This window comes from Empidonax traillii, unplaced genomic scaffold, assembly GCF_003031625.1.
Source record: "Empidonax traillii isolate 1590-97213 ecotype Southwest subspecies unplaced genomic scaffold, ASM303162v1 scaffold249:size1902748, whole genome shotgun sequence".
Taxonomy (NCBI): domain Eukaryota; kingdom Metazoa; phylum Chordata; class Aves; order Passeriformes; family Tyrannidae; genus Empidonax; species Empidonax traillii.
The window spans coordinates 536351-550857 of record NW_020955442.1 but is presented as its reverse complement, the minus strand read 5'-3'; the positions used below and the strand labels follow the sequence as shown (position 1 = coordinate 550857).

At 36.9% G+C, this 14507-nt stretch overlaps 1 protein-coding gene across 5 annotated transcripts in view; it reads right to left on the bottom strand.

Moving 5' to 3' along the window:
- Positions 1-3852: 3852 nt before the first annotated feature.
- The window catches only part of MARCH6 (membrane associated ring-CH-type finger 6), a 47743-nt gene continuing 37088 nt past the window's right edge, over positions 3853-14507 (bottom strand). For all 5 annotated transcript variants that reach the window (XM_027889014.1, XM_027889018.1, XM_027889013.1 and 2 more), the window contains exons 22-26: positions 13966-14100; positions 11822-11911; positions 10269-10401; positions 9164-9299; positions 3853-6874 (exon numbers count right to left, since the gene is read on the bottom strand). In XM_027889014.1, the coding sequence (XP_027744815.1) occupies positions 6784-6874; positions 9164-9299; positions 10269-10401; positions 11822-11911; positions 13966-14100 (585 nt within the window). In that variant the 3' untranslated portion in view covers positions 3853-6783. The remainder of the gene's footprint in view (positions 6875-9163; positions 9300-10268; positions 10402-11821; positions 11912-13965; positions 14101-14507) is intronic.

The following is a 14507-nucleotide window of genomic DNA, read 5'->3' as shown; positions in this document are numbered from 1 at the left end:
CGCTGATCCCTGCATGCCCCACAGGTGAGCAGAGTTAGTTAGGGTGACATATCCATCCTGCCTTTAGCACTCCCGTATTTCCTTTCGCGGCTTGGATGAGATGTGAGCAAATGCTGAATGGGCTGAAAAGTAGACACAGAGCAACGTATCCCCTAAAATTCCCACTACCTGCAGTAGCTGCTACTTCCAGGGGCAGCTCAGTCACAAGCAACCTCTGCTGGGCAGCCTCCATGGTTCTGGACATTCCAGACAGCAGCACTGCAGAAGGTCTGCCACCAAAGAGAGCAGCATGGCCAGTGCCAGCTGCTTCTCAGCACCCTCTACTCCAAATCTGGCACCACAAGGTAGCATGGGTTCTCCCACCACTTCAGAACAACAAGAATTCAGTGCCCTCTCTGCCTCCAGGTTGTGGTTGCCAGCCACAAGACCTCTTTCCACTGCACAGGTTCAGGGGCAACCTGAATGGCATCCTCTGTAAAGACACTAGTGCATTTCTTGGTTATAAAGCAATGCCCCTCCTGTTCCCTCTAACATGGGCTGTAAGTAGCCTGAGCACTCAAATTAACTTGGTAATAGGATTATTCGCTTCAGAAAGCCTTCAGAAGCCATTGCTCCAAAGAGACTTGGGTGCTCTGTGCTTGAAACAGGCCAAATAGTTACTGCAGAAGCACACAATCTTATTTGAGGCAAGCCCTTTTTAATCCACATTATATCCCCACATGAACATGTAAGGCTATGCAGGACAAAGAAAAACATGCAGCAAACATTATCCTGCAGCAGTTTACAGAGTGGAATTAAACTCATTTCACAATGCAGTTTTTCAAAGGTGTCTAGGGATAACAGATAAACAGCAAAAATTTCATATTCTTTGTCATCTGCAGTTCTTGAACACACTTGGAACTACCCTAAAAATGCTCAAAAAGTAAATGTCATATTCTCAATTCTTCCAGTGATTTGGTCCACTGTAGTGAAATCATGCATAAAGCTGTCATACCGTATTATGGGAAACAGTAGCATATAGGTGAAATGTTTCCTGTGAGTATTTAAAGAAAAAACGTCTTTTTCAAACATGTTCTTTTATATGAATTGCAAACCAGTGGAAAAAGCAAGAGGTTAAAACTTCCATAGAAAAGTGAAAAATAACTGGAAAACAGGATACCAATTAATCACAGAACATGCTCCAGAACATGCTTAATCTATAAAGGCATGGCCAAATTAATCTTCATATAAATGCTTACATGTAACAAAAATAAACACAGTATACTGCATCAAATAATAAGCAAAACTCTGGACAATACAGTCCTTGCTTTTTGCAGAAACAGAAGCATGGGCACTACTCTCCTCTCTTCGACCCCAGCCATCATATATTTAACTACAGAGGGAGGATGGATGGGATGAAATAGGATGGGATGGAGGGGACTGCAACAAAAAACTGCAGTTACGTGAGTTATGAGCATCCTTACTATGCAGCCTCCTGACTTACAAGCAGTGCCAGATATACTACTCGTTAGTCCTGTGTTAATGGTGCAGAAAGAATGCATAATTATTCATGTTGGCTTAAGTTTGGCATATTGGGATGGTATTCTTTTTAAGAAGTCATTTATACTTTTGGGAACTCGTTTTTAGCTAAAAGTAGCATGCTTTTCACATGTAATTACACTAAAACATCTACTTAGAGATCACTGTAACTTGTGGATGTAAAAGAAAGACGACTAAACCAGCATAACAAAGAGTGGAATAACCTCCAAGATAACTGGTAAGTAAAAACATGATCAAGAGGTATGCGAAGGAGGGATGCTTCAGCTTCAGTTTTGAGGGTTAGTGGTGTGACGAGAGATGTTAATTATCTGCAGATTAATGCAAGGCTGTTTAAGGAAACTCAGGATTACAGAGATCAGTACTGTGGCTGTGGGGTCAACAAAACCCTTTCAGCAAGGAACAAGAAAAAAAAAAATCAGAAAGGCACAGTGAGGACACTGATGGGTCCAGTTGAGAATCTTGGCACAAAGCTATTAAGGGAGTAAGTAAGGCCTAGTTTCTGTTCAGAAAAAGTTGATCAAACTCCACAGAGATATAGGCAGTAAGAACATAAGTGTAACTTCACGAAAAAAGCATCTCAGACTCTTGCTATACACTGAGTACTTCCCTCCCATGCATTTTACCAATTACTCTTATACAAAGAGCAATTAACAGTATATCCATGATCGTAAATGTTCCTTTTCCAGCAGCATTGCCCAATTTCAGCTTAGAAATCCCGTTGCTGCTTCCTGCTTCCGTGCCTCCTGCTCACAACTAGCCAAAATATCCCAGTGTTCTGGTTCTGGCCTAGACAGGGTTAATTTTTGCAACAGCCAGGAGTGGGCATGGGGAGGTTTACCTTTTGTGCCTCCAATTCTCCTCTCCAGCCCAAAGGAGGGAAGTGGGAAGGGGAGTGAGTGAGCAGTGCTGAGCAGTGCTGAGCAGCGCATGGGGTGGTTTCAGTGGGAACACTAAATTGGAGAATACCATTCCTAAACCACGACACCCATGTACACTCCATTCTAATCCAGCCGTATTTTTAGATTCAGCACATTCCCTATTGCACTTCAGCAGGCCACTTATGCAATTTGCACCTGCTGAACACAGCAAGCCAGTGCAGCTCGGCACTATTTGCGTTCTAATACAGAAATTCTATCCAGTATAAATAAATTAGCTTTGCAGTGTTCTTTATTTTTGTAAGCAACAAGGATTTCTGTTCTCTCTAGTCTTACTTTCCAGGAACACAGCCCTCAAAAGCCAAGTGATTTTGTGGTGAATCAGACAAGTAATGTTAAGTACCACCCCCTTTTCCCCCAACTGATGTCAGACAACTCCAAATGTTTGATTTCTCTTCATGGTGGGTGGGTGGGAAATGCCTATGCAGCTTTGGCATTGGCCACTACTCAATAGGTAAGAGATAACTGCAGGTAAGTAGATCCGCAGCACAAGTGATGTGCAGAGTTGTGAAATAATCTTGCCCTTCCTCCATCCCTCAGTACAATCCTGAATTCAACACATCTAGTTTATTTTGGATTGGTATTTGACCTTTGGAAATACAATCTTTTAACATTTTCCATTACTGAGTAACTTTGATTTCAGCATATTTCTCAATTTATGGTGACTTCTAAACAAAGAAATTAATACCAGCATAGCTTGTGGAATAACCGTGAATAAAATTGTTGCTAAATATGCAATTCTTTATTTCTAATTAATATAATTAAGAAATACCAGAGTAAGAGAGCTCTAGCTTACCATTATGCTTTGTAAAAGTTGTTTCCTTATCTGTTTCAGAAGACAGCTTCCTTTATTTTGTACCCTGTACTACCAAGATTCAGTTCCTTGTTTAATGTTTTTATTATCTTCGTAATCATTTCTGCTAAGAGCCTCACTCATTGCCCAGGCTGTACAGTGCCCATTCCCTAGGCAAGCAGAAAGAGAACACTGACCCTGCCACAAAGAACTTCCAATCTAGATGTAAACAAATGGACAGTAAAGTCCAAGGAAACAAAATGACACGGATCAGTATGCCAGGCAGTGAAATCAACAAACCACCCATTTGTGCACTGTAAGGTATTTTTTACAGAGTTCTCTGCAGAACGGTGGGGCTGCTGTGCAGACTTTTATGAAGATCTTGACTCAAGCTTAGGGAAGAGGCAAGAAAGAACTAATACACTCAGCTGAAAAGTGATGTGAGTACTGTAATTGCATCGGAGCTTGCATCTTACCAAGGAAATTATGGCCTGAAAGCAGTTAGCGGAACCAGAGGACCCTCAAACAAAACAAAGTAACTTTAGCTTCACCCAGTGGAAAAGGGGGAGTCAGAGAAGGGATGCGGAGTTTTAACTATTTTTAATCAATATAAAATAATCTGTGTAAAAACAGTCAAAGCCATGCTGCAATTAAATTCTTTCAGTAAGCAAAAGATAGCTACAGAGCCATCCTGACAGTTCTTGGATGAAGGCCTGTGGAACTAACAACAGCAACAAAGAGGACACAATTAAGCCAGTACACACCTCCAACTCCTCCATTCAAGATCCAAGGTCAACCTGAACCGGGGTAAAAGAGCACACATGCATGCACACACACACACACAGACTCACACAGTCTTTTCCACTTGAAGAGTAATATAAGCCCACAGCATGCTCTATTACTCTAGAACAGATGGAAGCCACTGGTACAGCTCTCATCAGCTGTCTCAGTAACAGCCACCTAACTTACATGCTTACTATCATGTTTCTATGCCAGAGGACTACTCAGGGCACAGTAAGGCAAACCATTGAAGTTTAAAACAATAAAAAAGTATTGTTATTTAATTCTTGTTCTATACAACCTCCATATTCTTTCCCAAAATGTGTAAAAATAAGGAGGTAAGGAGATGATATTTTTCTAAAGTTCACAATGGACAGTTTTGGAAACAAACTTCATGCCTGCCAGCATAACAGTTGCATTTGAAACCAGTTCTCCATAACAAAGAGAGAATAAGCTAATCAAAATAGCTACAGATCACATTGCATGACTGGCCCGATCCTCTTTTTTCTTTAATGACTTGTAAAATAACTGATAAGAAACAGCACAAAGGCTTTTTCTTAATAAATTTTAATATTAAGACCAATTAGTCTGGATAAAATCACAAAGTTACAAGTACCACACTACTGCAAATTCTGCACGATGCACAGTAGTGCTTGCAATATTTGAGTGACAAGCCCATTTGGGAACTATTTGTGAAAGGTATGTCAAAGACAGAATCTTGGCATAAGTAAGAATGTATGTTATCAGTGAATTTATTATTGTGAAAATATATTTGTCCCACAATGTACATCACTGTAAATAGTCAAATGCAGTATTTATGCACATCAAAAATATATGGGGGGAATATATACTCAATTTAGCCTTAACTCAGCAACAGTGAATGAAAGAAAAATATTTATGCTATTTTTCTGATTTCATTTCACTGGAAATTTCCAAATAAATCACTCCAAAGGGCAATACCTGTGGATCAAAACCATCAGTACAACAGTAATTCTGTAAAATAGTGTGAATCTGATAGTGACAGCCCAGTCCTCCTGCCACTAGATTCAGATGTATTTGGCTTGTTCTCGCTGCCTTAGAACACGAGTCCAGACACCAAAAAAATGAACTACCACCATCACAGCGGGACCACATTAGCTCAAAACATGTCAGATCTGAGATGCAACATCAATAAAAGGAGATGACACTTTCAAAGCACCTGCCAGATTCTCAAGTATTAATTATATACACACATGGTTAAGTACAGAATACTGAAGGAGTGTGTACTTAACAGCAATTAAAATTTTTAAATTGATGTTCTCCTTACTGCAATGGATATTCACATTTCCCACATTGGTCTAGGAAAGATACTGCAATCTAAGCATGTGATTTGATGCTGCTTAAAGCTTTGTGATACTGTTATGTATTTTCTTTATCTACATAAGCCCCCCCCCAACATTACTGCAAAAGAACTCTATCTACATATAGAAATAACACAGAATTGATTTGGTGGCTCTTGTTTGACTGTGCTCTTGCAAAGATATCTGCTAACTTTTCCTTGCCTGCTTAATAGCATATGTATTTCCCTGCCCCTCAGGAAATAAATGGTATATGATAAATCACTTCCTTCAATATTATTCCCATAAAAATTCACAGTGACCAATTCTGAGAGAATTTTTTTTTGGTTGGGTTTGGTTTTTTTTAAGTAATTGTGCAATATAAAATTAATACTACAATTTTCAACTTTGGTAACTCATAGAAAAAAGATTTCAAGCTCTTTAACTAAGGACCAGGTCAGGATGTTGCTTACACTATGCTCCTTGTGCTGTACAAGCACATCACTTAATGTTCATCCCTTGTCTTGAGGCCCTGAAAAATTCTATTATTGATAAGAAATTGGCTACAATTTATGTTGTGAACCTATCTAACTTTCATCGATACCTTTAAATGCTTCCATCAGCTAGCCTTAGTAAATTTTTACTTACTGTTTCAATTCACAAAATCCTGATCCCAAAGCAAATACCCACCCACCCCCTTCAACCAAACAGAAAAATCCAGCTGAGCCTCAACAAATACATCTGAATTCTCAGAAGAGGAAATATTTTCTTGATTTAACAGCAACTGTACAATATTACAAACTCTGACACATGAAAAACAATCAGGCAATAGAAAAATGTACAACAGCTTTGGTGTTATACAAAATAATAAAAAAGACTGGACAGCAAGATACATAGTTCATTATGTTCTCACCATAGCCACTTCATTGCTGACTGTAAGACAGTTATTTACTTTTCATATTCTCTGTGGCCTTTCCACTGATGAAAAATCATACTGTATTACTACAATAAGAACTGTTATGAACACCATAAAGTAAGCTCCAAATTTTATAAAAACATCTTGCCTCTTTGCACTATTGCTTTGTGGCACATTGTCAACAGAACAGCAGTCCAAAATAAAGTGACAACTAGATTTAATAAATTAATATACTTTTTAAAGATGTACAATGCACATTCTTTTTAATCCAAGGTTTTAGGGTGTCAGGATACTTCTATTTACACATATACAGATCTCAGACAGCATTTATAACATCAGAAAATGCAGATAAGGAACAAAGCCTTAACTGCTATCTGGATGCTGCTAACAGAAGCCAAAACACTGCTGAGAGTATTATTGGGAGAGATATCCAAAGATGAGAAGAGTCTATGAAAAAAGGACATGTAAAGGCAAAGGAAAGGTCAAGATGTTTAATATGACCATCTATTCTTGTGAAGATTGAGGTGGAGTTGTTGATGTGCCTGGTTTACCAGACTTCCGTTCATAATTCACAAGTCGTTGTCCAACAAGGTACCTGGGATTACAGGAAAAACAGCGAGAAATTAACACAAGTTAATTGCATTTTGTAACACAATCCACTCTATCTCCCTTTATGCAGAAGTAGCTTTCTAATTTCAGTAAACATTATTCTGTAAGAGATCCCTCTCCCTGCTTAATTGACTTCTACCACCCTCATCTTTTTTCTCAACATTCAGCCATCTTGTAATGGAATACAGGCAGTACAGGTTTGTATTTACAGCCCTAACATTGGTAGTCATACAACTCAGACATATACGAACTGAATGAAGATATGAAACATAAGGAGTGCGTCTGCAGTATTTATATACCCGGGCCCTTTGCTGGACCCTTTTGAGAGCATCTTTGCAGTGTCTGTTTGAGTTCTTCCACTTGAACATGTGGAGCAACAACTTTGATATAAAATGAAATGAACTTTTAAGTTCAAAAAAGAATCTGTCACAACTCAGAACACGCACTGAGTAAAGCTAAGCAAGGCTCAGCTTCTAAATCCAATGAAAAACACCCTGGTTGAAAGAAAAAGTAAATATTGCAAAGAAAGAACTTTCGCTGCAGCTTTATCTTTCTTAAAGGGAAAGAAACTATCCTAATACTACTCCATATCAAGCTTAAGGGGTGTGAGATTCCTCTATTTAAATCCTGTTTCAACATCACACCATCTCATCAGCTTAGCAGTTTTTGTACTTTTCATGTTATTCCTTACTTCCTGTAGGTCACTGATTCATGCTCCTGCTTTTTGCCACCTGAATTCCTTTCCGTGCTTCGTATTTGCTTGCTGGTTCTACATGTACAAGAGCCATACATATCAATGAATTCTTTCCCTAAAACCTGTCATTTCCTTTAGAAACTTTTTCACCACCTCTCCCTTGTCTCATAGTATGATAAACAACAACCATCATATATTTTTTGCACATTCTAGAATTTCACAAAAATTTGAATATGCTTTTAAAATTTTTTATATGAGAGATTTAATTAAGTGTATTTCTAAACCACAGATCTCTACTGACTGGTATGACTATGTTTGCTTACTTCCTGAAACAAGATCATTAACTTGAGTTGTACAAACTTCTTGTCTACAGGGATGAGTATAACACTTAATAAGCTCACGTAATACCAAAGTAATTTTCACTCAGATATATATTTACAGCTTTGTATACCATTTACATGTCTTATTTACAGAAGAAAGCGCTTTGTAACATTAATGCAAGTTCCAATTCAATACTCTTTCTGCCTGAAAGACACTATTTAACTTTAAATCCATTTGTAAATACAAACACTGGCTATACATACTACAGGAGGCCAAATATTACAGAACATGCTATGAAGGCAGATGGGGAACAGGATATAAATCAGCTGATCAGATAAGAGGTGCTAAAATATAAATTCATCTGCTGAGAGTTTAATTTTAGTTACAACTCTCTCGATATTTCTAGATGCTACTAATTTCACATTTATACCAAACAACATATCAGTCACTTAACATTTAAGATTCAAAGAAGTTTATTTTAGGTTTGACTCCTTTTGTAGCCATTGGAAAGCAAAACTGTTAAAGGATAACTCAGGACATGAACACAACAAACTCATTTATTCCTTTTCAATACAAAAGAAGCCTAGGAAGACTAGTTGCTAATTTTCTAAAATAACTAACACATAAGGTAATTAGGGTAACACAAAAAAATAAGATAATAAGGATAACACAAAAGAAAAGCTTAAAAATTAAGCAAGATAACCAGAAAACTATGGGAAAAATATAATTTATCAGTCATCTGAGTAATACAGAGTAATAACTACTGGGAAAAAAAGCCCAAAACATACAAAATTTGGTAAGGAGAAACACTATCAAATCAACTGAGCATTTTTTAACAGGTTAATTTGACTAATGAGTAGAAGGAGCATGAAAAACAGTTATGCAGAAAAGGTTGAAGAAATGGTTTTCTGAGAAGCAGATTGTGACATGATTTTACTTCCATGTGTATCATAATCATAACATTGACTAGTCCTTCAAGATTACAAAGGAGGAGACAAACAAGCTATCAGCTTCATTTGTGGTAAAATACATTCATGTTAGTCATGGAGGAGTGTCTTCCATTTTTAAAGACAGTCTATTCCTGTGTTTATCTACCTGAACCATAAATAAAGCATTTGCCAAGAACAGTTTAGGTCTGTCTCAATGGGCCATTTGTCTAGAAAACTTCCTAAAATCCCTTTTAGTCACAATACCTGAATTCAATTTGAAGTTATCACAATTTAAAGTGGAAAAATTAAAAACCCCACACTATATACTCACTTGTCATTTTTAATATGTTCATAAAGGCGCTTGAACTGGCGGACTTGGAAGGACAGAATTCCCATCAAAACCACCACCATAAGCAGGAAAGGGTAAATCCGTCGCTGAACTAGGTTTTGCATTTCAGCGGTAACTCCTACAAAACAAGACACAACCCTTACATGATCTAATATTGCTGAAGTAACTCATGCATTTCTGCTTCTCTACCTGCTTCTAGACTTTTTGTTACACTGTAACTTCAGTAGAAGGGCTGTGAAATAAATTACACATCCATTTATCCCACAGATCCAATGTGACAGCTGCTATTCTTTTTAATCTGAAGTACTAAAGTGGAAAGTTTTCCATTAGCACAGTGAAAATCCACAGTAAAAAAAGAAAAGGGCTTATAAGTTCTTTTTGCTTATTGACTTCTTTGCTTATTGACTTACCTCGTATCAGGAAAAAGGTGGTGCAATAGAAGTTTGTGTTCAGGTGAGAGGTTGAGGAACAAAATGGGGCTTCTTTAACATATTGTTAACATCAAAACTAACTATCAAAAGACAACCGTAGATGGAAAAGCTCATCTATCCTGGTTCTAATAAAATTATTTCCCTTAATTATGAGGAGACAAGAAAGCCTAAAAATAAAATCCTCTATGTTTAAAATGGACATTTTATTCTAATACTATCGAAAGCTCAAAACAAACCCAGTATTTTCACCTGTTCTAAGCTTTGTTTAGAATCTGAGCTCAGTATAGCTCCCAGAGAGACTAAAATTAAAGGCTGATTGTCCAAAGAAGAAATTAATTAATCATTCCTTTCCCAAGTTAGATAGATACCTATATTTTTGCTGTTACATCTTATTCAGTCCCATACTCCTGATGTAGTTAGTCAGAATAACGTATTGCATTTCTCAAAAAAAATGCCACACTTTTAAGGTGACACAGCAATCCATTAGCATTTACGTTTGTTGGCAGAATAGAGGTTATTTTTTTGGTGAGGCCTTTTTTGTTTGTTTGTTTGGGTTGTTTTTAAATAACCTAGGGCTTGAAGTGTTATTTCCACAAATACATTTACACTGCTATAAACCATCAGATGATAAACAGGTATTCTGAATGTATACATACCTAGTAAAGGTACAACACCAGAAGCTATGATGTATGGCACACACAGTGAGAGTAACAGAACAGAGATCACGGGTGCTGCCAGTTTACGGATGATGAAGTGTAAGTCAATGTTACGAATCCCGTTTGCATATACCTAAAAATGAACAAGTTAGAAGTAGAAGGGATCAACCATGAAAGCTTTGCTTTGCACTTACACTAATAATCAAAGGTTTTGCACAATTCTCCTTATGAAAGGACATGGGTGTTCCCAAGCTGAAGAAAGCCATGATGGCTGCAGTTGAACAAGGAAAAACTTCCCTGCCAATCTGCATCATGAGAGTTCCAGAAAATCATTTAAACAGAGCCCAAGAGACCAAATTATTCTGGAGTAGTGTTGTGATTCAGTTTCAGGAATGCAAGAAACCAGTTGAAAGATCACTGAATAGAGCTATGGACAGTGTTTTCTGTGGGTGACCTGGGATCACTTTGTGCTGTTAATTTGCTGGAAGAGAATCCTGCATACACTAACAGAATTAATCTATTAAATTTGGTAACAGGCAGAAAATACCATCTCATTTTGTATTTTGGTGGGGCAGACTAGAGCCTCTGCATGTAGAGTCTGTGCCTGAAGTAAGGGCTTGCACAATTGTTAAGTTTCTCCAGTTACTACTAGAAACTAAGGTCAAAATGTAACTGGATTAAGCATGAAAAAAGACCAGTTTTGAATGGCTACCACCTACAGCCAGACTATGGCCTCTATCTCCCAGCCTGGATGAAACCATTTGTGAGGATGGCTCAGGAGAGTGCCTGATGGCCCATGAAGCGCATTCAAAAGGGAAGGAAGAGCCGTAGCAGGCATCAAAAGGTACTTTCAGAACTAAGGCTACATTTCTGCAGTGTGACAGCTGAAGTAATTGAATAACTGGGACCATGTGCTGGGCTTACTCAAAAGAGGTACCTTGTGTATCATAGCCATCACATACTGTGCAGGGATGAAAAGTTGCCTTCTGGCAAGCAACTGAGATACTTCACTGAGATGACAAGCATAGAACTTAAAGGTTATAACCAAGAAAAAAATACTTCTGCCGCAGAAAAGAACACGCCATGCAACTTGGAACTGCTCACAGGAACTGCTCCGTCTTCCTTCATAACCAAAGGGGAATGGGAATAGTGTTTTCATGTGTACTAATCTGTGAATGGGGTAGTATCTACAGCTCCAGAGAAGGCAAAGTTCTCGGTTCTTGAGATGTGGATGTAAATAATGTTCAGTATTTGGACATACTGATTTCACCTGAAGAAGTAATCATGTTTCTTTCTCACTTTAATAGAAACCTGATAAAAATACATATATATATATGCAGCTTTTCTTCATTTCTGCTTTCTGAGGTTTGTTTTTATTTTTAAGTGTACCTTAATGGTTTAGGCTATACAGTTTAAAAGGTTTCTACAAGAGTAACTGAGTTTTACTCGATTACTCCATTACTCCAAAAGTAATTCTGTTTTTTGATGCACACATTCAAGAAACATTGAAAAAGTATTATACAGAATAATTCACATGGATAATTTTCCCCTACCTGTTCAATAACAGTTTTCAGCCACCACTGAGGACCCATCAGCGTTATGGCAGCAATTATTTTGGCATGCAGAACTCCAAGAGCCCAGTCCTAATTTTGTAAAAACAGATTGTTAGCATTAACATATCTTTAAAAAGTTAGACAACCAAAAGCTTTTCAAACAGATTGTTAATCTTACTTATAAATGAAAATACAATTACTTTTCTATTTACATAGGATATTGTTTAAAAAAGGTGACATCATCTGCAAACTCCTATGAAAAAGAGGATGCTCTCAAGCTTAACTCACATCTGTCAAATTAGTTCCCTGGAATGAGGAAAATCAGTGCTACTATTAAACCAAAAGCAAATACAAACCAAAAACATTACACTTACATAAAGCAACAGACTAACATTCTGGTACAAAATAGTTAACACTGGTAACATTTACCTAGAAGGATGTTATTTTGATTCCTCTAAAAAAAGAATAGAAACAAGATGCAAAGTTGTTCACATACTTCAGGAAACAAGTTTTTTCTGTTCTTTTCAATGTTAGTCATTCACAAAACCCTACCTGATGTGAGAAAAGCTAAACAAAGCACGGCAATGCTCTTCATGAGAAAACATCATACTACTTAGAAGAAAATTTACGTTTTAACAAAAACTGCAATTATTATGGCATGGAATTAAAAGAACATAATATAACTACTGGCTTCTACTAAACTTTACATCATGAGCCAATCCTTTCTGGATTACAGATACCTTTATCTGGATTTACAGATAAAAATGTAAGATTTTCAGTAAGAGCCACCAAAAATATAATGCAAAATATAGGCTGAAAAGGTATAATAAACAGCTACAGAACTGGTAAGACTTAAGATATCATAGACCAATCATCTTCCTTAAACTGCTAAGGAAATACATTAATTATTTAAAGAGTGCATTTGTTCATGTCTATTTTCAAAAATTTAAAAAATTGTTACAAAAAAAGTCAGTATTAAAGTTGATTCATGTTTACTTAAGGACGTAACCTTTGTATAACTCTATTCTCTTTTGTGAAAAATGGAAATTATTCTCAATTTCAATAGCTTCTTGTTAATTTAAGACAAGTCTCAAATCCCTCTAATCCAGTATTTTGAGGAAGGTCTGCCATATAAAAAAAATTTTTCAGTATACTGTATTTAAAACTTTTAAAGAACTAACATGCAAAAGTCAAGAATTTTTAGAATTCTAGCATTGCAAATTCTTTCCAAAACTGTTTGGAAACCATGATCATCTATCACTGCAATTATATGATCTGATTTATTAGTCATCTACTCAGATACCTCAAAAATATACCTGTATTATAAAATAATGGAATAAGGAAATTAGCAGTCAAATTCTTCTCTGTATTATGGCTTTCAAACATTTGGATACTGAAAGTAAACAAAAGCTTGTCTGTGGGCATCTTACAAAGTCACTATCCCTGAACACTTCTTTGTTACTTAGTAAATGCATTCTAGATGTTTTGAGTTATGGTTCCCTCAGTTGGGTGTCTGAGTTCTGAGTTCCTTTACAATTCAGCCTAGGTGATGGAAAAATTTGTCACTCAATCCAGTCTTTGGGATTGAAGAAAAAGAAATTTACACTGCCTGTGCGACTTGACTGAGGAATAACAAAACACAACTACCTCAAAATCTTGTAGTAATGATTTGACATCTCAACCCAAAACCAGCATGATCCTAAAGCATATCAAAGTTCCAATCATAGTGTGCATCATTACTGAATTAAAACCATGTAAGGAAAAAATGATCAGCTGGACCTCCTGCTGCGTAACTGTATGCAGAAAGTTATCCAGAAAGATCAGACAGAGTGTGTGCATACATACACACAGCTTCACTAACTTCCTACATAACTTTACAATGATGCTACTGGATAAAGTGTCTAGCTGGCCACTGAAATGCAAAGATGCTATGATGTCATCTCACAGCAGTTTAGCTTGTCATACTTTAAATTCCTCAGTATATCCTTTTGATTCAAATAATCCTCATATCCAGACTTGGCTGCCTTTTCTCTGCCACACAGACACATATTTCTAGAAAATGCTCTGAAGCACTGAATCAACATGAAACAAGAACACTCATAACTCCTTACATCATGAGCAGAAAAAGAATAGGAGCAACTGACCTGCCAAGGATAGAAGAGAGGTGTTTGATCCAAAGGAACTCTCAAAGGTGCAACGATGACCAGTTCAAACAGAAGTCCGAGTAAAAGTGGAACCACACCAGCTAGCAGTATAGCCACTATTAATGTCTTCATTATCTAAAAAGCCCCAAGACAATTAATTAATATATTTACTAGAGGATTCTTTGTTTAAACTTAAAATGTAACTTAAGCTGCCTAAACACACAGCTCTGGCAGAAAAATCCCAAACCTACACAGACCTTTAATTTATACATATACACCCCTAGAAATAATTTTTATTGCATACCTAGTTTTGCAATGTAATTTTTCAAGATTGGGTCCTATTCTATACCCCCTCCATTAAAAAACCATGACTGTGCCTACTAGTGTCCATATAGTTCCAAAGCATAAAATAATCTTTGACTCTTATCAGTAGGGAATACCATCCAATAGCACTTCATCGTATTACATATTCTAGTATGTTGGAAAACTGGAGGAGAAAAATTTTTTCAAAACAGACAATTTAATTTTTTTTCCTCCAGAGA